This window comes from Perca flavescens, chromosome 4 (assembly GCF_004354835.1).
Source record: "Perca flavescens isolate YP-PL-M2 chromosome 4, PFLA_1.0, whole genome shotgun sequence".
NCBI classification, from domain to species: domain Eukaryota; kingdom Metazoa; phylum Chordata; class Actinopteri; order Perciformes; family Percidae; genus Perca; species Perca flavescens.
The window spans coordinates 21055816-21078293 of record NC_041334.1 but is presented as its reverse complement, the minus strand read 5'-3'; the positions used below and the strand labels follow the sequence as shown (position 1 = coordinate 21078293).

The following is a 22478-nucleotide window of genomic DNA, read 5'->3' as shown; positions in this document are numbered from 1 at the left end:
TTTTGAATACCTTCTCAATATTTTTTAAAACCAACACGCCATTGAGTTGCAGGTTTATACGGCAACACGTTTCTAACCAAATGGAGTTTGAGATTTATAAAACGTTGGTTTGGACGGTGGCGGAGGTGTAGGCCTAACCGTAGCAGCAGCACAGAAACTGGAGATTGATAACTGTTAACCCCCATTCAAGTTATACTGATGTTTTTTTTACAAACCGAACAGTAAGCCTGCCGGTCTTTCCCCTCTACAGGCCTGAGTCTTTAAACGCTGGGTCCTCGCTATTTATCGGAAAATTAGCATTTGCCCATGTATGTCTAGGTAGCCTAGTGGTCAGAACTGTTAAGGAGCTTGACATTCAGCAGCCACTAGTCATCCAGGTCAGCGTGCTTTTTTACTGAATACCTTTTAATGGCCTTTTAATGGCTTACTAATTTGATTTACTACCTTTTAATACTTTTTAAAACCCCGCGGACACCCTGAATGTATAGGTGGTGAATCTTTGATTAAATATTTATAAGGAAAGATTAAGTAGTGGAGGGGATTAAGGCATCATGGAACAAGTTTAAACAAATTACCCAGGGACAGGTTTCTAAGACGGGTCCTTCAGGGTCCACAGAAAATGTCATATGAACATGTGCCTGGTTATAGATTGAAAAGGAACAGTAAAGAAAGAGCAAGAATATGTTGTGCCCTTATAAGATTAGACATTGGAGAGATAACAGGAAACAGGGACAGTAAGACAGGGGCGAACCGATCGGCAACTATTTTGACTAACAATTGTTTAAGAAATCTTTCAAGAAAAAGTGCCAAAAATTAACTGGTTCCAGCTTCTCAGATGTGAGAATTTGTGAAGTGATCATGATAAAGTGAATATCTTTGGGTTTTGGATTGTTGGTGAAGTTGAATAAGCAATTAATGACAACACTTTAGACTTTAGAAAATTGTAATGGCTATTTTTCACAATTTTCTCAGTCTATAGGCAAACCAATAATCGATAAAGTCATCTGCAGATTAATCAATAATGAAAATAGCAGTTAGTTGGAGCGTTAGTACAAATGTGCTCCAGGACATGTAAGTTGAAGTGAAATCACTCACAGATATCCACTACAAGATATCGACTGAAGGGACTGTAACTCCGTATGGTTTTACCACACTGAGTTACAGAGAATCATCTCACAATAGGGATTTATGTCAGAATCGAAGGGGTCATCTACTGCAACACCATGGATGTGGTTGGCATGATGAAGTGCCCACGTCAAAAAGCATATGTGGCTAAACCTCAATAAAATAATGACCAAAATATAATACTTGCAGTAAAGACTTTCAGACTAATTTTTCCGAACCAGTGTTTCATTGTTTATGTAAGTTTTGAAAAAGTGGGGCCACACAAAGGGAAAACTTTGTAGGCCTTCATACTCTGTTTCTAACCGGAAGGATGGATGAAACCTCAAATCAAGCTTTTGTATTGTAACATTAGTCAAAGTCAAAAATTATATCAGTGACTTCTTACGGTTTTTCCAGCTCGTACAATGTAGGCACTGCCACGTAGCTGTAATGTTCTTACCGAGGCAAGTGCGGCCGTCCACATGCAAGCGAGAGCCTGGGTGGCATTCACAGTAGTAGGAGCCCCTGGTGTTAACACATCTGTGCTGGCAGCCTCCATTATGGACCTGGCACTCATCGATATCTGTAGGGAAGGAGGGAGAAAAGAAAAAGATGGAATCAAGCAGAAGAAGAGGGACGGGAGAGAAATGAGTGCAATTTGACTAAATCCTCTCATTATGAGAAAAAAATAGGTCCCAAGAGTAAAGCCCAGATAATCTGCAAAGCTAAGGGAGGAATTTAACGCAGGTTTTAGGATAAAGATGTACTCAGAGAAGAAAGGAGATGATGGATGAGAAGGGAATGTATTCTCCAAGTGCATTACAGCTCAAACAAACAAATCCCCCATGTGGTAACAACTACTGAACATTTAAAACCAAATTTAAATTCTTTTGCTTCTTGTCAAAGTCCCTTGGGTGCAGCAAACATATGGGAACTTAAAATCACAGGATGCAAAACGTACACATTCCTCTCAGCTTGAGCGTTGAGATTATAAACAAATAAAAGAAGGGGGTTCTACGTTTGGGAAAGTGCTGGTGAGCAAAACATGCCTTTCCATGTGACAAGATTCAAATGAGCCGTGTGCCTAAACATTTCTTATTTTAGGGGTCAAAGACTCATAAATTGTTCCTCAGCAGACCCCCAGTGAGATCAGAGCTGATTTATGAAGCCCTGCTCTGTTTGGACTTCTGCTAACGTCAACTGCCATCACCGTCAAGAAAAATAGGACATGAAGTCGCACCCAACTCACCCCCAGGCCACCGAAAAGTTACCCGTTTGCTTTAACGTTACTAAAATGATCACAGTGAAGTTACAGGAAATGTTGCTTGCCGGAAAAAAGTGGTGTGACATTAAAAAGATGAGTGTGGGGCACCCAGATAGCTCAGTTGGTAGAGCAGGCGCCCATGTATCCTCAACGCAGCGGGCCCGGGTTCGACTCTGACCTGTGGCCCTAAAATACCCCCCCAAAAAAAAAGAATCTTAAATAGGTGAGTGTGAATTTCTCTTGGCTGCTGCATGATGTAAAAACAGCTAACACATTATAAAAGACTATTAGTCAGCGCCAAGTTTAATGTCTGGTTGAGAAATATGTTGTTCAGCACAGTCTTGACTACAGGCAGCTATTTTCAGAAAGAAACTATTTCAAGAATTAAAAGGAACTCCAGTGAAAAAGAGCTAATTTTATTTATTTATTGTCATAATTATTTTTTGGTTGTTTTGTACTGTCTCACCACTTACCACACATTTTGTCTTTGGGCGCTGGGTAATAAACATTGCATTAAACAGATCAGCAGAATGAAACCCCTATAAATAACTCAACATTCATCACAGTGCAAACCCCCTCTGTCCAAAACATAGACAGTATTGCACCCTCAGTTGGAAGATATATTTGCAAATAAATGCATGTACTGTATACAGTTGCCTTTATATTTCGCCTCTCAGTGTAGTTTTCTCCCACAGTCCAAAGTTTAAATTGTCTATAGATTGGAATACGAGTGTGATATGTTGTTGGTTTATATGTGTCAGCCCTGTGATAGAAAATTAGGGTGAACCCTGGTTCTCACCCAATGTGAGTCGGCACAGCAACCCAGCAAAGAATAATAGATCATAAATACATGTATATAGTTGCGTGGTGCTACAAAATGATTTTATTGGCATCATAACCTTTGGAGTTTAAGATTTGGCAAACCTATTAAAACAGTTGCATATTAACACATTCAGCAGATACAGAGCAACATTAGCACATATTTAGCATTGTGTTTCTGGCCACCTGCCAAATGTAAGTCCAATGTTCTTTTAGCTCTGTTTTTGGTCTCTACCAACTGAGAGCAATGGAAGTAAACTAATAACAGTAGAGTTTTGGGCCACAAAACAAAAAATAATGAGCTGAACGATGCTCAAACCTCCATAGAGCTGAGGCGAACTGCACGGTGGAGCACTACTTCTCTGTGGCTTTATCACTACAAGAGACCCTTTCACATTACTCATTCGATCCATTGCTAACATTAAAATATAGGTTATAGCAGCTTTACTGTTGTATTTCTCGTGGCCAGTGGTGAAAAAAATATGAATCTCAGAGTCTCTGTAATATAAGGAGTGAATTTAGCCTCCATCGTGATCGTGTCACGCTGTGTGGGATGAAGGCAGCGGGACAATCTGCATCTGAGCTTTATCATGCACATTACACACCACCACATCACTGTCTTCATGTTCCCGCAGTTACACACAAGTACACACAAATAGTATATGACCTGTTATTTTCCCATGAATCAGGTCTTTACAAGACCCAAAACACCCTGATGTTGTAGACCACATGTGTCAAACTCAAGGCCCGCGGGCCAAATCTGGCCCCTCGCTAATTCTGATCCGGCCCGCATATCAATCTAGGTTCACAATATATTTTGGCCCACCTAAACCAAAAACATGGGAAACTTGCCAATTTGCTGACTCAGAAGCAGAGAGTTTGCATATTCCGGCTGTGAAACAGCTTGTTGTGGGTCAGCTGTGTGGTAGCCTACTTAGAAAATGTAATCATTGTTAGGCTTGATTTGCTAAATTCTAGGATGGCTTTAAAACATTTTTGCTCACTTTTTTAGGGCTTTATGTGGACCAAACTGTAAGTGAGATTACTATATGAGACATGCAATAATTGAGTCAAAGATATTTTACTTTTTCGATGAAATAAAAGCATGTCAATAAACTATACATGTCTGGCCCTTGATGTGATTCTCTTTTTCCACTGTGGCCCTTAGTGAAATTGAGTTTGACACCCCTGTTGTAGACCATTATAAAGGAAGCACTGTGTTGTAAATTATGAAATCTTGGTTGTTAATGTGATTCATGGAACACGGATTCTACTCTTCATAATAAAAACAAGGATATGATTAGGATAAGAACAAAAGTGCAGTGTATGGGAAGGGACAAACATGTACTTGCTTAATGGTTCCAGTAAAAGCTGCCCAAGACAGCTAAATTACAGGAATATCCTTATTCTGAACCCATCTACTCCCAATAATATCCAATGACATCTTCAAATATAGTGTTTGGGGGAGAAATGAGCTTCTACATTTTCCTCTTCTTTGTCTCTCTGCTGCCAGACTTCAGCTCCACTTGGTCCAGGAAAGCTGGCAGGAGCCGTCCCTTCTTTTTTCCATCCATGCTGCATGCCGTCCTTTGGTTTGGTTTTTCATGAAATGGGATCCAGCAGTGTGGAGCTGCTGTTCTTCGGTCGACTGCAGCGCACAGTCAGTGAAGCCCCTCCAGCCTGGTTTCCACATCCAGAACATGATCCCCCAACCCAAGCTCGGAGCCAAAGCCTCCGCAGCACTTGGCTTTTACAGAAGACACATTCATTCTCTGCCCGCAGCCACCTACAGCACAGTGTTGTCTTTATGGAAAACTATTTTGGTCCGTTTCCGAAAAGTGATTTGTTTATTGTGTGCAGAAGATAAATAATTTCGGAACAGCCTCATTTATCTCCAAGAATGACATCTAAGTAATACAGCAGATCAGATGGATTATCAGCAATATGGTAATTACAAATGTAAAACATGTTTCATCTTGTGCATTTATCCCAGAGCCCTGCAGTCCTGCCAAACATGAAAAGAAATATTCAGTCATAATAATATTGACATAATCTGTCAAGAGTGTAGCTGGTATCTAGCCTTGTTTGTGTTAGTGTTACAAAGCGTCGCTCATGATTTATAGTTCATGTTTTCAATGTGCTCTATCTTTGTTGGTAAAAGTGATCCTCCTCTATTCTGATCAGAGACACATTTATCTGGGCAGTGCCAGACAGCGCGTTCAGCAGACACATTATCAGGGGGACTGATAAGCCATGTCTGGCTGAGCCATGAACAAATACTCTGACCACTGTAAATACCTCCCTATGCATTAAGTCCTACTGTATAAAACATTATGTGACCAAAAATCTATTTATAATATTTTTTTTTGTTCTGAAAAGAAACATTATGCAGTGTACATGGTAGCATTTTCTACTTTTTGAAAATAATTTAATTAATTTGTTGTAAAATAAAATGTCAGCGTTACTCACTTTAATGATGAGTTAAATGAATACGTTTTACAATCTTTTCCTCTTGGGATGGACCCAGAGTGGAAGTATTAATACACTCATGCATTTTGGCTGTGAAATTATCACTTACCTGCTGCCAGGTAGCCATGGTTGTAGCCGTGGTATCCATGGTAACAGTGTGGCCTATAGCAAATCCTTCTATAGTAACTCTGTGGATAGTTTGCAGCAGATGTCAGACATGCCATCGCTTCAATTAACACCAAAAAGAAAATCGGCTGCCCTGATGACAAAGTCATGGTCGAAAGTGAAACGTAATGCCTCACAGAGAACTTAAAAAAAAAGTAAAATTTTACTGTAAAATATTAAACATTTTAAACATATTGTTTGTTAAGCATATTAGCTATGCAAAATGAAAATGACTGACTAGTTCTGCAGGTGCTGAATCCTGGTCTGATGTAACATGGTAACTACATCTTATTCACTCGGCCTCCTGATTTTACTTTCCCTTCTTCCATCCCCCTCTCCCTTTCACCCTCCCATCTACTAAAACTAAATGTCCATCACATTAAAGATCCTCCTCTCTCCCCCCTTCTCCCCACACTTCAATCTCACCCCCAGCCAAAAACACTATCTTACACTAGAGGCATATCCAGTGCTGCATGAACTACAAATAAATAATTCTGCATTTTACCAGCCAACAGTGATTGATGTCTTTCCCTCAATGATTTACAACATGTTTCTATGGGGCCACTGTATTTTTAAAGAATATTATGTCATAAAAAGCTATATTTATGAGTGCACATCACTCTGGTTTTGGAGAATAAAGAATGTGAACTGACTACAAGGATGTGCTGTCTATATATTTCTTTTGATATTGACATGTTTTTTTTTTTTAAATGCCACTAAAGGAAAGCAAAATGTGCTAATAGCCTGACATCAAAATTCAGTATTTATAATCCAAACATCTGAGAAGGGAATGAGCCTTCTACTGAAATAGTCTATTAAGGAGCTAAGCACTGTGCGCTTTCATCTGTTGCCAACACATACACACAAACATAGCAGCAGGACCATGACAGCCCTTTATAGAGCTTATAAAGAGCAAAGCATGTTCATGGTCAGCATCACTTCTCTTCTCTGAACGCAAATGGCCCTTAAGAGACCTCTGCGGGAAACAATGACTTAACTTCTTATGACCGTTCTTAATCATGCAAACTTAAGGTTTCTGTAACATACACCTGTACAGTCATTACATCAGGCCACAAGCATCTGAGAAGTACTCAAGCTCAAACAGACCAGCAGAAACTGATACAGATCAGGGGTTTTTGTCACACCACACTACACGCCAACATAATCACAACTCCGCACACATTGCATGTAAAATGCATATTTGTGCAGACTTCAGAATCATGCGGACAATGATGCCAGCCAGGTGAGGAAGAAAGCATCTTGCTCAAGCATGGAAGACATATGATAGGCTCAGAGCCATAACTGTAAGATAGTTTGCCAGAGTGAAAAAGTTTGAATAAAATACTAGAAAAAGCCAGGAGAGAACCTAGCAACAGTGAGATGTTTTTCTTAAAAAAAAAACTTTGCGGGAACTGTCCTTCTCTGTGGGCTAACAAGAGCCTTTTATACCTGCTGATTTTGGAAGACGTTACTCACACACTCCTAGAGATCACTATTAAGACAGGTGGCAAACACTGGCAGACTATTACTCCGACCTTCACGCTCCTTTTGGTCTGAGCAGTCAAGTTCACTGGGGCATGACGGCTAAAATGTTGATGCTGCTGCGCTGCACTGAGCACGACAGCAGTTACTGTTGGCCTCTTCCACTTTGATCAATGCCATTTGTATCAATGCTGCTTATTCAAAATCTAAAATACATAACATAAATAATACATAAAGGCACAAATACAATGGAAGTTGACCAGGAGCTTAAATCTAGGGAACTCTCTACAAATGAATTAAGTTGTAAATTCAGTGTTCAGTTTTTTTTCTTTTCTTGCACCAAACAAAAGATGCATTTGTTTGTTTCTTGTCCATGCAAGCAGTATTTGCATATGCACATCCCGCAGCAGATGTCTTTTATCCAAAAAATGATTGCAGTTTGCCAAGGACAGGATTTCCCCAAAGTAGTAAAGTGGTTGTATACGATCCAACTCCCCAGAACCATTTATTCTTAACAGCTAAATGAATGGATCTCGTCTCTCATCCGGACTCATGCAGGCTTTGACTCTGCAGCCCTTCCAGCTTTAGTCCGTCATGCAGAGGGAAGCTGATCACTTTCTGCAGACGCAGCGTCACACATGCAGCGCTAACTTAAACATCCACAACATTCTTCCAGCTTCTTTTACCTCTGTTAATACCACTGCCAATTACAGACAATTAGGACATTAATGCTGCGGGTAGCTGTTTTCCTCCAATATAGACCAGTGGCAGAGGGCAGAGAGCTATGAAAGCCAGCTGTGACAACGTTCCCATCAACTCTCTTAATAACCGTGACCTGGATCAGATCTCTCACTGGTTCCTCCAGCAGACAGCCATACTGCACAGCATTCCAGCGTCTCTCCTCTAGGCTTGGCTGCTGCACAGAGGAATCATTATTCTGATTAAACCAACTACTCGCAGAGATTTCCTAATCAGAAACATCAAACTATGATGGAATAAAATGTAAATTTCATGGGGAAATGTTTGGGAAGAAGCTCAGTTTTGGTAAGATGTGGTTCAGAGATTCTGGGCCTCTTGATAGACTGGTAGCTGCGCTTTTGTCCACAGAAATTTTGAATCATTAAACATCCTTTTTAGTTAAAATTATCTGTTTCTGTTCCCTTGAGTTAAAGTGATCTGGTTATGATGTTTACTGGTTGCAGAATCTACACTTACACAAATAAAAATGAAAACAAAACTCCATGAATGTGAACATAAATGTGCAAAAAGAACACAGAATAAAGGACCAAAAACAAATGGATGCTGAGTAAAGACACAACAATTATGTAAATCCTAATTATTGTAAGGTGATAGCCTGTAAATCAAACAAATCTGCCAGCTCAGGTTTCATTTGCTCTGGCAGATACATTTGGCCCCCCTCCCATACACACAGATTTCCAGCTGGCCAGAACCTGGAATACTGCGACCAGCGCAACACAACATGCTCACAAAATTCAGATCAAACCGTCAAATTAGGAGGTGTTGATCAAATATAAATCAAGATTATGTTACTGCGTTACATATTTCTTGCCTAAAATGTTTTTAGAAACACATTTTAGTGTACTGTTTAGCTGTAATTTGAGAAAGTTTCTGACACAGGTGGATTTTTTTTTTTCTGCTTCAAAACGAACCAAGCAGTGGTCTCAGATGGCTTAACTCTGATTGGTTGTAGGTCTATTCAATTGTGGGCAGAGGCATTTTGGTCTGCACAATTTATAACTTTATAGAGTTTTATAGAAATCGAAAATTTCCAGATTCATACACATTGGCAAATTAGTCTGGCTATGCCAAGTGAACCATTATGATAACATTATGGGCTGCTAATAAGCACTACACACAGTACAGCTGAGACGGAAGGGAAAAACAATAGTTTTGTAGGTATTTAGTCATAAAACCAAAGTATTGGACAAATTCTAATTTGTATGGCGCTAAATGGAAAGTTGAAGGATCACCAAAGTTATTGCAATTCATCCTAAGGGGAAAATGAATGTCTGAACAATATTCCATTGCTTTCTATCCAAGTTCTATCATTGTTGTTGCAACATTTCACTCAAAACCACAAATGTCCACTTAATGGTGGCGTCAGGGGATCACCAAGTCGTTAGGATTCATCCACATGAAACATGAATGTCGGAACCAACTTTTAACCGCTAACTGTTGTTAAGATATGTCGGACTGACATTGCCATACCTAGGTGTAAAATGACTTGGTGTCACTTCAGTCTGAGCAAAACTGACTTAGTCAAATATGTTTGTTAGTTAAGTAATATTTTAATACTAAAACAAAACAACCATTTCTGCTTCCAAAAGATAACAAACAAGGAATCATAAAAAAGGAAAAGTGTACTTTGAGCATGAACATTATAGCTGTACAGTATGATAACCACAACCCCAATATACTGTATGGTATCACGTTACTGATATAAACTGATACAACCCAGCTACACAACAAATATAGTAGAGGACTCACCTTGACAGGTTTTGCCATCTTCATTCAGTTTCTGTCCAGGAGGACACCTGCAATAGAAACTTCCAATGGTGTTACAGCAGAGAGCCTCACAGCCTCCATTGGTCTCCTCACATTCATTAAGATCTGACGCGGAGAAACAAGGACAAAGAACAGTGAACAGTCAAACATGTTTAACAAGCTCAGGGTTTTAGTGAAAACAGCACTGACATATTTTATCTTTGAGCAGCAAAGATTAAGAAAAAATGTGTCTTCCTTTTAATGTCAGTCTGATTAAGTTTCAAATAGTTTCCATGAATAAATTTAGATTTAGCTTGGGAAGTGGAAAGTGCTCAAGTGCCTGGAAATTCATGAGAATGACTGTGGGATACTGTGTTTGCCGTTTCCATTCTTAAACATCTCAGTACAAACTTCAAGGACAAGGAAAAATACATAATACATCCAAAACAGAATCAAAATATAGCAAGTCATAAACTGGGTGGGACGAAAAGAAATATGCAGCATTCACATGTTGTCCTCATCTCCTCTAACTACCTCCAACATAAACCAGGACTGGCATTTATCAATCATGCAGAACTTGCAAAATACTTCCACAAGAAGTAACAGTTTTTCCATCTCATTTCCATCCGCTAAATTTCCTGCCAAAGCTGTCATCAACTAAACCTGATAAAATCTTTCCCTCCAGTTCCGAAATGAGACATAATGACTCGGTTCCGATACAGGTGCTGACAGTTCACCATATACCATCATTTGAGCTGCATATCATCTGCGTAATGACAAGATATTGATATTGAAATTGAAAAGGGGTCATTTGTTACGGGTTGTTCACTTTTACACTGCCGTTTCGGGAACCGGCCATACTGACTACATTAATGTTAAATTGTATTCATATGGGGGTTTGTCAGGAGAGATTATCCTCACAGTGTGGTTTTAAACTTGATGACATTGGGCTGTTTTATTTGCCATGCCAACAGAAGGAATCTTGGACTGAAAACTGAAAGCCATGGAGAAAATTAGGAGGGAGCATTCACTTGGCACTAACCAGCTTGTAAACTTTCTCCATGTCCATAAAAGAGGAGAGTTACTGTACAGAGGAAGAGTATGAATGCAAAGAAAATTGCTTTATAGAACATTTTCCCCCCTCAAGCAGACTCCAGTGCATTGTGATGCCAGCGTTTAACCAGCCAATTAAACGATTTCCCTCTCAGTTTACAGCATCTGGAAATGTTCACACCAAAACAGTGCACTCTTTCTATTGCCAATTGTTTAAAACTGCCATAAAACCTAAACGGCATACAACACGTAATGAAAAAAACCTACCTACTTTAACATCAAGAATACATTTTATTACACTATGAAACCAAATTCCTGATCAATTTATTACTCCAATCCTTTTTAGCAAGGCCAGATAAGTTGCAGCTAAAAATCCACTCAGGGATGCTTACTGATTTTTATTTGGGTACTTTATCACAAGAGCTTGATTTAATGAGTCTGGGCCGTGGGGTGAAAGGGAGCATCTACCTTTTAGTACAATTAATTTAACTTTCTAAACAAGTACTGTAATAACAGCAGGTTTGAAGAAAATGATCCATAAACAACTGGACTAAAGCAGACAATTGATGGTGACCTAAAGTCAAGGGCAGGATTGAAGACCCTGAGGAATCCTGTGGTGAGATCTGCGGCACAAGTGTGTTGTTTTGAGTGTGTGTGAGGACGTCCATCTCCCCCTTCTTTCCCCCTGAGGCCACAAACCTCTGTGGCAGCATGAGCAGGGGTCTGCCCAGAGTGTCATGCTCATCATTCTGCCCAATAAGCCAGCAGTAATGTTAAACTGCTACAGGTCAGCATACAAAATGCAACACTGGAAACTGAATATCTACAGCAGATGGATAAAGACGCATGCTTTTACTAAAGACAGGATATTTGTCTTTTTCTCCAAACCGGTACGGTATAAAGTTTAGCCAAAGTTGTGTTTAGAGGGCAGAAGAAATTCATTAAAGAAAACCCTTGAACATGCTTCATGTTTTAGTATGGATGTGAACCTGCTATTAGGATGTTTTATCACATTACTATCTTATATTATATTGTCTTCAATTACATTGTTGTTGTTGTACAATGAGGACCACATTGGTGCCAAAAAAAATAGAGATGAACCAGATTATTCTTAATATATGGTTGCCGAATGGAAAGATGAACTATATCTCTTTGCTGCACAAACGTTAACATAACCTTTTTTTCAAATCAGAAACATTCCCAGCCATAAAAAAAGTATTTGTGTTAAACTCAATGACCTCTGAAGACATTAGTGAGTCTGGGGGTTGGAGCAGAGGCTGAACCTTCACTGACTCCAGGGGGAATATAATTTTGTGTCACCCTCACTCATCCATCAATCCATCACCAAGCTGAACCTCCAGCAGAGTGATCAGAAACAGCTAAAGAAGCAAAAACAGAGCTGTAGCCTTCTTCAAAATAAGGATGTTTTAAGAACAGGCCCCTTCCCCTGAACATCAGATCACTTCTCACTTCTCGCTCTTGGGGGTCGGTGTGCACGTTTTCCTAAAAGAGATCAGATGAACCATAGTAGTGTGTCTGCAGCCCAATTTATGTCCCAGGTTTCACACAGCAAATGCCATACATTTTCTGGGTGTGACAATTGTTTAGGCATCTACAAACCTACGAGCCTATATCCACGATGTTCCACTTCAGGGATTGTTCCGTTGCCACCGGAAATTCCACCGGATGTCACTCTTTATGGCCCGGATGTCCGGTACCTTCCGCGTTCATTGTGTTGGAATTTTAAACTCCGGTTGATTTATGATGACTATGATTAATTGCTCCTCAGATCTCTGCAGGGTAAATCCATACAGCTAGCTAGACTATCACGTACACGTTCCACCAAAACAAGTTCCTTCCCGAGGCTATTTTGCAGCTGCACCGGGGCTTAGCGAGATACAAGACAATTGCAATTGGTTTAAAGACATGCCAATAAACCAGAGGACGTTTTTCACCCATCCCGGAATACTGTGTGGACTAGCCAGACCCTCCTCCGCAGCACAGTGGAGGAAGGTCTGGCAATGCAAGACTAGGCATCTACTGACTAAATGAATCACAAAAAGCAACAAGTCCTCCAAACCATTCAACAACATAGATTGTTTATTCCTAGCCTCTAATACGACTCACATGAGCGTTTTCCGTCCTCATATCTAAACCAGAGAATGTAACAGTGGTTTTAAACCAGGGCTGGATGCATAGACTGTTTAAGTGAAGCCGAAACATCTTGATAACCCCCCTGGTGGCTGGTTGCAGTATAGGTCATAAACTCGTTGTTAACGTGAAACCGTCACATTTTTTTTTTTTTTTTTTTTTTTTTGGTGTTTAAGCACTAAAACTACTTAGTTACATTTTTTTTAAAAGATCGCAGTTTGGGTTAAAATCTGTACATCTGTACGGTTATGCATGCACCTCGCCATTTACTTTTCTTTTCAAACAGGACACAAACTCCGGTCTCCTGAGTGAAAGTCCTCCCATCCAACACCCCAACCTGCCACCTTGTGTGGAATTGGGGGCACTTTAACTTTGTTCCCGTACTTCCTGCTGTGCTCCTGTCACAATTACCATGGTCACCAGAGGGTGGCACTACTATAAAAGGTAAATATGAGTTGTAATATATGCTTGAACAAACAACTTATGAAGGCGTTTTTTCTGGAGAAGACAGTCAGGATCTGAGTGGCTTACCACCTCATATAAACAATTCAATGATAGAAACCCTGGAAGTGTTTCTAATATTCTGTATGTATAAGGGTGGAGTTCTTGTGCATTGTTCTAATAGGAAAACAAATCTTGTGCCAAATTGCTCAGTGCTGTTATGTCTTCTTGCAAGTGAAATATAAAAGAAACTTGTATAATGTTTATTTCCCTGCAGTGGACACTCTGTTCCAAAACAATCAGGTAAGGAATTAAAAACAAAAAAACTTTGATTTAAAAACTATAACTCTTGACTGGGTTTCTGCAAGTTCAGCTGCAGCAAAGCTCTTGGTTTTACATTCCTCTGCTGTATTGTGTGACTTCCTGCGATAAGGAAGACAGCCACTGATGCCGAGGGGCCAACAAAAACCACCAAACCCCTGATTTTATCTCAGTGGGGTCATGGGCCGGAAAATTGCAGTATTCATTGAGGGATCAGAGGAGAGGGGGGGCGACGACGCCGAGGATAGACTAACCTGTTTCCTTTTGGGGCCCTGATCTAAAAGCCTGCTGGTGTAATAATGTGCTTTGCTAGTGTTCATTCCTGGTTGCATTCCCTGCTGTCCTCACAGCTGCTTCCATTTACCAGGTGCAATGAAGATGGGGATTGGTTCGAGGTTTCATTCGGACGAGGAGTTTTTTGCGACTGACCTGCACATGTGTGCTTAGGATGGTTCATGACAAGATCTTGTCTGACTAACAAACCAACCGTCTATGAACTGGAACTGACAATTTACTTCACACTCTTTCACGGGAAGCTCATCCTCACCTTTGACCTCCAATATAACCGACGCTTAACGTGTTTTTAAGGGTTTTTCCAATGGTCAGTTATAAGACCTTCTATTTGCCACTGCCTTTTATTAAACTTAAAAATGTTTTGCTTATTTTTACATTCTATTTTAAAATCATGTTCATGTGCTTCTTTCATGCCTTGTGTCCCTTTAATATCTTCTCCTACTGCCTTTTATGTCCTACTGTATGACCAGCACTATGAGTTGCCCTGTTGAAAGTTGCTATACAAATAAACATGCCTTGCCTTTTGTAGAGGACACGTTTCCTTTATTCGTCTGACAGGCAGCTCCACAAGGCAGCCTGGCAGAAGCTCAAATGAAACACATGAACTGGTGAAATATGCTCACAAACGTTATTATAAAAGTTGTTTTATGGACCCCATAGCTCATCATGGTTTTCACTATCTATTCTTCCTGGAGTCAGATATCATGAGAATCCCAAAGATACATTTACAATGTTTTTATCCAACCATTACCTCTGCAGTTCAGGTCATTGTGTCTAAATTGTGGAAGTACTTTAGCTCTAAGGTTTCCTTGTAATGTGTTTCTGCCAGACGACTGTCTCTGTGCTATGTAACATTTACAGGTAGACTGCTGGCAAACAAGAGCAGAGATCAAGAAGCCTGCTCATTTTACATGCCATGTGTAATCAGATGAGGTAAACAATGACATTTTGAGGATTAGTCTTATGCTTCAGATCTAAACAAATTTGTAAATAAATAAAATATAGAAGGTATGAAAGCACGAAATGTCTGGCATGTTTTTGCAACAGTGCACACTATTTCAGGAGGCAAAGCTTTAAAGGGTTGATGACTGATAACGTTGGTTGGCATCAGCTCAGGTTCAACATTGCCCCCTGCTGTTAATCTCCTGCTACATCAATAATAGCCCAGATGTGCATCTGGATGCTTATCAAGTTGACACTTTGTGATTCTGCTCCGTTCTCATTCATCGTGTAACTAAAACACAGCTGCCACAATTTAATAATTCAAAGTCAAAGAGGACCATTCTTTACTTGTCAAAACGCCTGCTCTGGTAAAACTTCTTTCACTGTGGTTCACCGCACTGACTTACACCAGAAAACTATGTATGCTGTATTAGGCATCCAATAATTTCCACCCCTAGTCCAATTTGATGCATTCTTAGTGCCAGTTTTGGGTACGAGTTTCTTCCTAAAGCCCTGTAATTGTGGCCAGTGTGGCAGCTGAGTTGTGGCACTATCATTCGGACGTGGTGTGGCTTTCCCGAAACTAAGTTAGAAAATGTCCCCCTTAATGAAAAAGGCTTAACCACACACAGACCTCTATCATGTGTATTCACTGATGTTTAAGACGCAGGTACCTCCTTTCACAAACCTCAAATGTTTCCATTAAGTCATTAACAATCTGTCTCAAGTGTTACCATCGAGCAAAGGGTATATGCATTGAACTGGCTTTGGTTTCCTTAAAAAAAGAGAAAACTTTTATAAAGACTTCGCAACCAGAAGGCAACCACACATCTCAGTGGTGAAGCATTTTGAACTGCTGTACTTATTACTCTAAATAAACTCAAACTATACTAAAGTTAACATAAAGCACTCCAACTTCTCTCTTGCAATATAAAGTCATCATAAAACGTTAAGGTATTATGTAGAGCTGCAACGATTAGTTGATGAATCGATTAATCATTTAATAGAAAATGAATCACCATTTTTCCCAGCAAAAATAAAAACAAAATGATGGTTGGTTCTCAAATGTGGGAAGTAATTGCTTTTCTTGGTCTTACAGTAAATTGAATATTACGGACTTTTGGTTGGATAAAACATCTGCTGATGCAACGTTGGGCTCTCGGATATTGTAATGGGCATTTTCACTGTTTTCTGGTGTTTTATATACCACACGATTTATCAATTAATTGAGAAATTGAAAATAATTTGCTGATTAATCAATGAAAATAATCGGTGAATCATTGCTACATTAAAGAAATAATATGGTATATGTCTTGAGGTGTTTTTGCTTTGTTAACAAGTGTGTCAGCCCATTCAAGTTCTCACGCTAAACAGATGAGTAGAATCTAAATTCTCTGCTTATCGGTCTATTGAAACAGTTGTATCTTGTTTTTATACACTTCTTCCCAAGGTGGGTGTGCTGATAGAAGCACTGAGAGGCTGTCTGACTCTTGAATAAAAGTATCAATCAAGCGACTCTGTAGTCTCCGTACAGCTTATTACCCACCCCACTGAGCCTTAACTTTTATTATTCGTGCATGTTTGACCACAAGAGATTTGTGTGTGACATCAAAGACACTAACATTTGAATTTGTTTAGTGAACATTCTGCTCCACTGAGTCCTAAACTCCTCTAATCCCTGTTTTGGTGATCCAATTCACTGCATCACAAGGTAAGTGTGCAAGTGTGTATGTGTGTGTGTGTGTGTGTGTGTGTGTGTGTTTCATGTGCACATATCTGAGCATAGGTGTGTTTATGTGTTATGGGATACCCCATCTTTAAGAGCCAGCTGCTTCTCACTCCTGTAAGCTTTCATTTTCTTCCCTTATCTTATCTTTAGCTGACTGAGACTACAGCTACTCCTTTATTCACAGACACAGGCAGCTCAAATCACCCCAGTAAGAGTCTGCGTGTCCCCAGCAGTCATAGGGCCCTATTTTAACGATCTGAAACGCAAGTATGAAACGCAAAACGCAAGACAGCTTTGTGGGCTGATCTCGAGCGCTGTTGCTATTATACCGGCGGGATAAATGAGTCTTGCCCCCGACGCAAATCTAAAATGGGTTGGTCTGAAGTAGGTGTGGTTTGGGCGTAACGTGCAATAAACCAATCAGAGCGTCATCTCACATTCCCTTTAAGAGCAGGCGTGCTTGTTCCATGGCGGATTGCTATTATGACGGCGGATTTGCCTGGCGCACGCCAGCGGGAGCTGTCCGAGATGCGGCAAAGTAATAAATGCCCGTCTTGTCCGGGTGGCGATGTTGCTGCGGCCTCTCGGGCGCATCTCCTCAAGGCTGGAGAGGATTGCTGCAGCCATGGAGCGTGGGCCTCCAAACGCACCACCTGCACCTGTTGTGCCCCTTCCTCTTCCCCCGACTCAATCTTCGTCCACCCGCTCCATCAGGAGCACATCACGCATTACTCCCGGACCAGATCCCACCGTAGTTCAACATCACGTCTCCTTAAGTCCTCTAATATTTCCTCATTTATGTCATCAACACATCCATGATTCATGGAAATGTTGTGTAAATCACAACAAGCCACAAAGAATGCTGAGACTTTTTGAGGACTGTACTGTAACTGACCTATCCAAACACCTGAAGCGCATTTTCAGTAAGATTTGCCTTTGTAATTATGTATGGTTTGCAAAAATGGGAACTGCTGCGTCCGTTTAGATGAGAGAAGTGTATGCGCATTGTGCACACGCTACATTATGGCCAAGCATGCGCCCCTAAAATAGCATCTGAATAACGCGCTACTGACTTTAGACCAGGTTTTTCCTGGTCAGTGGCGGAATTGGTTTCTGAAACTGCAAAATAGCACCAAGTACCGTTTGCGCCGGAACAGGCCTCCTCTTTTCGCTGAACCGCCCCCAGGAGCGCAAATACATTCCCTAATTTACCGACGTGCGTCTGTGGAGGGAAAAGTCCGCTGTGCGTCGGGTGTAAAATAGGAATGATACAAGCATCGGTGTAAAAAGGCAATTGCGCTGAGTGCAAGATAGGGCCCATAGTGCTCAACAGGGACGTCGTTAGACCTATTTTAGGGGTGCTGAAGCTACCCCAAAATGTTCCTAAGCCCCCCTAAATATTAATAAGAACAACAATAACAATTTGATTGTATCCTCATTCATATTTAGGCGCAACAAATGATATATTCTACAAAAAAATAGCCGAAAAGTCAGAAGTTAGACAGAAGTGCAAAGAGTCGTTGTGCTATCAAGATGATGCACCGCACCGTCTCGTTGCATTGGTGTGAACTGGCAGCTTTCAGAGCGTTGTGAGTAACTGGAGGATTCATATTGTCGCTACTCTTTGGTCTGAACTCGCTATGCACCCCCCCTCCCACACACACACACACACACACACACACAGATACACACGTTAATGGTGAAAGGAGTTGTTTTTTATGACCTGCTTACCTTTAGCTACGTTTTCTTGAGGTAAAAGGTAAGGAAATATTTTGTTTTGCTATGGAAAACTATAGTCTAGCTAGAGTGAACGAGCGAAATACAAGAAATGGTTAATTTAGCAAGCTAATCACAACTCTTTATTCATTGCCAATAATATAGCCTATCTCTATAGTAGGCCTATTCTAAAACAATATAAATCCCCATAGAATGTTGTTGTCACTGAAAACTAAATTCATAGGGTCCCTGTTAATGCTATTCTACCGTTGTATCACTCAATTCATTGAGCAGATAAGATGAATATTGGAAGATATTTCAGCAGAGAAAAAGAGAAGCAGGAGATTGGCAGAGCAGTTGATTCTGAGGGAGCCGGTGTGATTGAGGTCAGTAGTGGGCTATAGGTTTAAGGATTGTTTTGTAACAATAAGCATTTGTTGGCAGGCCTAGACACTATGCATAGCCTAAACTAAATTATTTCATTATATTTATTATATATGCTAGCTATATTTTAACCAATTTAACTTTCTGCATTCATTAAATATGTAGATGTTGCTTAAATGTAGGCTAGGCTAAAGATGAGCAAATGCCCACAAAAACACGTGAAAATAAAATGAAAGCAATCCTACATACAGTACATACAGTATATACAGTAATCATTACTCCAAATCTTTTATTCCTTCCGCCATCAGGTTATTGTATTTAGACAACAGCAACTTTAAATAGGATCCATATTAATATCTTAAATAATAAAGTATACAGTGATGCCTATTCTTTTCTTTTTCTTGTACTGCTATTTGTCATATTTGTTTAACTTACCAACGTATTAGCTGTCTGGCCTCTGTTTGTCAGTTTTGGACATTTTGGATGTTGTTTCATGTGACCAATTTGCATTTCGAAGTCATGAAATTTGCATCAGGTTTTTTTTTTATCTTAAAGGATAAGACAGAAGGAACAGAGTAGAAATGGAAGAAGAGGATATGTGTGCCACTTTTTAATTGTTAACATCTTGGTTTCATGACTTGTTGACATAAGTGTAGCTCTAATACAGTAACAAAAGATGTGAGTGCAAAGATTTTGCAAACGCAAGTTACAAATACCCTGGGGGCTAAGCGTGGTGCTCAAACTGGAAATCTTAGTGTTATATACTGGTACCAAGATCTTTTACAGGACAGTTTTTTTTCTTTTTTTTAAAAGATTATTTTTTTGGGGCACTTTGGGCCTTTATTTGGATAGGACAGCTTAGACTTGAAAGGGGAGAGAGAGGGGGAATGACATGCAGTAAAGGGCCGCAGGTCGGAGTCAAACCCGCGGCCGCTGCATCGAGAAGTAATCCTCTATGTATGGGTGCCCGCTCTACCAGATGAGCTAACCAGGTGCCTCACATGACTGTTTTGACTGTAATCATTTCATGGAAGGAGCCTGACAGAGCAATATATCTTGGGAGAGATGTGTCCCTTCAAAAACATGCGGATAGCCAAAGGTTTTTGACTCATTTTTACTTTCAGTAAAAGTTACAGACTGCAACACAGAAAAAAAGTAGGCCGGCTGCATGAACCATGCATATCTTCAGAATAACCCTTTGTCATCTGCACACAGACAAACAGGAGGAACAAATACCTCTGGACCTCAGGGAATTGCCCTCTGACCCTTTGCGTGTGCTCTCTGTTCTCCACCTGTTAGGACCTGTGGTTTCTAGACTGTCTCCCTCCTGGTCACATGTGTTAGATATGCTGCTGTGGTATGTGCAGGGCCTTAGTGCATGGAAAGTGGCTCAGAGCCTTTAACCTGCAGGGGAAAGGGAGGCAGATACATGACAGACTGTCATGCTCAAGGTGTACAGGGCAATACATTTTGAGGCCCTAAACATTGCTTCATGTGTTCAAGTGCGACACTATATGGTTTCACAGTTGTTCAAATTTGAAAGGAACAGCAGTCAAACGTACTACCCCCTGGCTACATCTAATTCAGAGGTGATGGGCTCTGTTTTCATGGCAGTGCAGAAAGCTGTTCAAGCAGTGCTATTACGTGGTGGTATTTTCCTGACCTTAAAATAAGATTGTCCATGTCTTTGGTGTTTTCATACCCAGCGTGGCGCAAAGGTAAGATGACCTCACATAGTTGAGGCAGAATACAGCCAGATATCCAAAGAATAAGTCTGTTTTCAGTGCAGTGTCTGTCAGTTGATAATTAAGTGTTTTGACCAGAGAGCACTCTACAAACACAGGATGCATTAAGATCAGTGGTTCCCAACTTTCTCGACGTGATCATTTAATCCATTACAATGCCAACTCACAATAGATCGTCAAAGGTTACATATTTTATCAGATAGTTTAATTTGAATATGTTAAAAGGCCTGAAGAGGTAAAACTGTTTAGTACTTTTACAAGGAAAAAGATAAATGCCACAAAAAAAATAAACAATATATGAAGCAGTCAAATCGTTTTACGATCCCTCACAGTGTTTCTGTAGATCCAACAACTCCAACAGAGAGATACCTCTTCGCTGATCACTTCATGTCAATTCCAGGACTCAAATTCTCCCAGTTAAAGCGGTTTCTGTCTCCCCCATGAGGAATTCTAAGTAATGACAACAACACTGTCGTTGCATCCGCATGATGTAAGCCTTCAGTGATCATGCACCACTCTCACCCGTCCTCCACACAGTTGCTTGTAGCCAAGGAGGACAAGGAGGATTAAAAAAAACATGATGGACTCTTTAGAAGAGGTAAATATCTTCACTCCAGCTTCTGTGTGCGATAGTTGCTGGACCATTTTGTAAACATAGCCATACTGAGAAACAGAGTTTTGTGGAGCTGATAATCTTATTAGCTTTGTATCAACTCACGGATGTTCATTAATATAAAATCTTTACGCACTAAAGCTTTAAACTTTCAATTACATCATATCCATAATTTATGCTGATCAATTTAGAGTTTTGAACCTTTGGTATTTGGTTTAAATATTTAACCAATGATGCATATCTTCTGCTGCCATGTAATACTCTGTATTGGCATATACACAGTGGTTAAGGACTTGGATCATGGCAAAAAAAAATGGTTGATTGGAACATCACTAATATTCATAAATGTGTACGCAGCCACCTTTATAAACTAATACTTCAAACTCTGTAGTCTCGCTTTGCCAGACCTTCCTCCACAGTGCTAGCTAGTCCACACAGCGGAGAAAAACATGCTCTATTGGCATTTCTTTAAACCAATCACAATTATCATGGGCGGTGCTAAGCACCGGGCAGAGCCACGGTGCCGCTGCAAAATAGCCTCGGGAAGGAACTTGTTTTGGTGAAACGTGTGTACGTTCAAAAGTTGTCTTAGTTGTGCAACAGAACACTCATATTGGACAGATAGTCTAGCTAGCTGTCTGGATTTGCCCTACAGAGATCTAAGGAGCAGTTAACCATAGTCATCATACATTGACCAGAGTTTAAAAATTCCAACACAAAGAAAGCGTAATGCCGGGATCAGACTACACAAATTCTACTGACCATAATGGCGGCTTGTTTGGAAAACAATCTCGCATTTTATGAAAACAGTTCACCGAAACTTGTTTCTGAAAACATTTTAAGCAAGAAATAAGCTATGCAGTTGCTTAATCTGTATTTATTTCAGACAACGGTCAGTTCAAAAGATTTTTGTGAGTTTTTGAGAGGCTGCTGCTCCTCCAAAGCATCAACCTATGAATTTGTGCGTGATCTACTCAACAGCACGCGATAATCGATCTGGGGGCTGGTCGGTGTCATACTTGTAGTGTTGCCACTCTTCTGTCCAAGACACAGCAAGAATTTTTGGCAATATGTATGCCTGTAAAAGTAACGGACATCTGGCCAAAAAGAGAAATCAGAGAGCAATCCCGGAAATGGAACGTTGTGGATATAGACTACCTCTGCTACTACTCTCATGCCAATGCGGTTTGCTGCAGCAGCTCTCTCCACCACCCCAACCTTCTACTAAATAAGTGAAATTGTGGTTTTAACTAAGATCTTTAAGTTTGTGCTTATTAAGGG

General features: G+C 40.3%; 1 protein-coding gene across 5 annotated transcripts in view; it reads right to left on the bottom strand.

Moving 5' to 3' along the window:
* The window catches only part of megf6b (multiple EGF-like-domains 6b), a 72830-nt gene that overhangs the window by 19700 nt on the left and 30652 nt on the right, over nucleotides 1-22478 (bottom strand). For all 5 annotated transcript variants that reach the window (XM_028575646.1, XM_028575647.1, XM_028575648.1 and 2 more), the window contains 2 exons: nucleotides 9812-9934; nucleotides 1565-1687 (listed from right to left, as the gene is read on the bottom strand). In XM_028575646.1, coding sequence (XP_028431447.1) covers nucleotides 1565-1687; nucleotides 9812-9934 — 246 coding nt within the window. The remainder of the gene's footprint in view (nucleotides 1-1564; nucleotides 1688-9811; nucleotides 9935-22478) is intronic.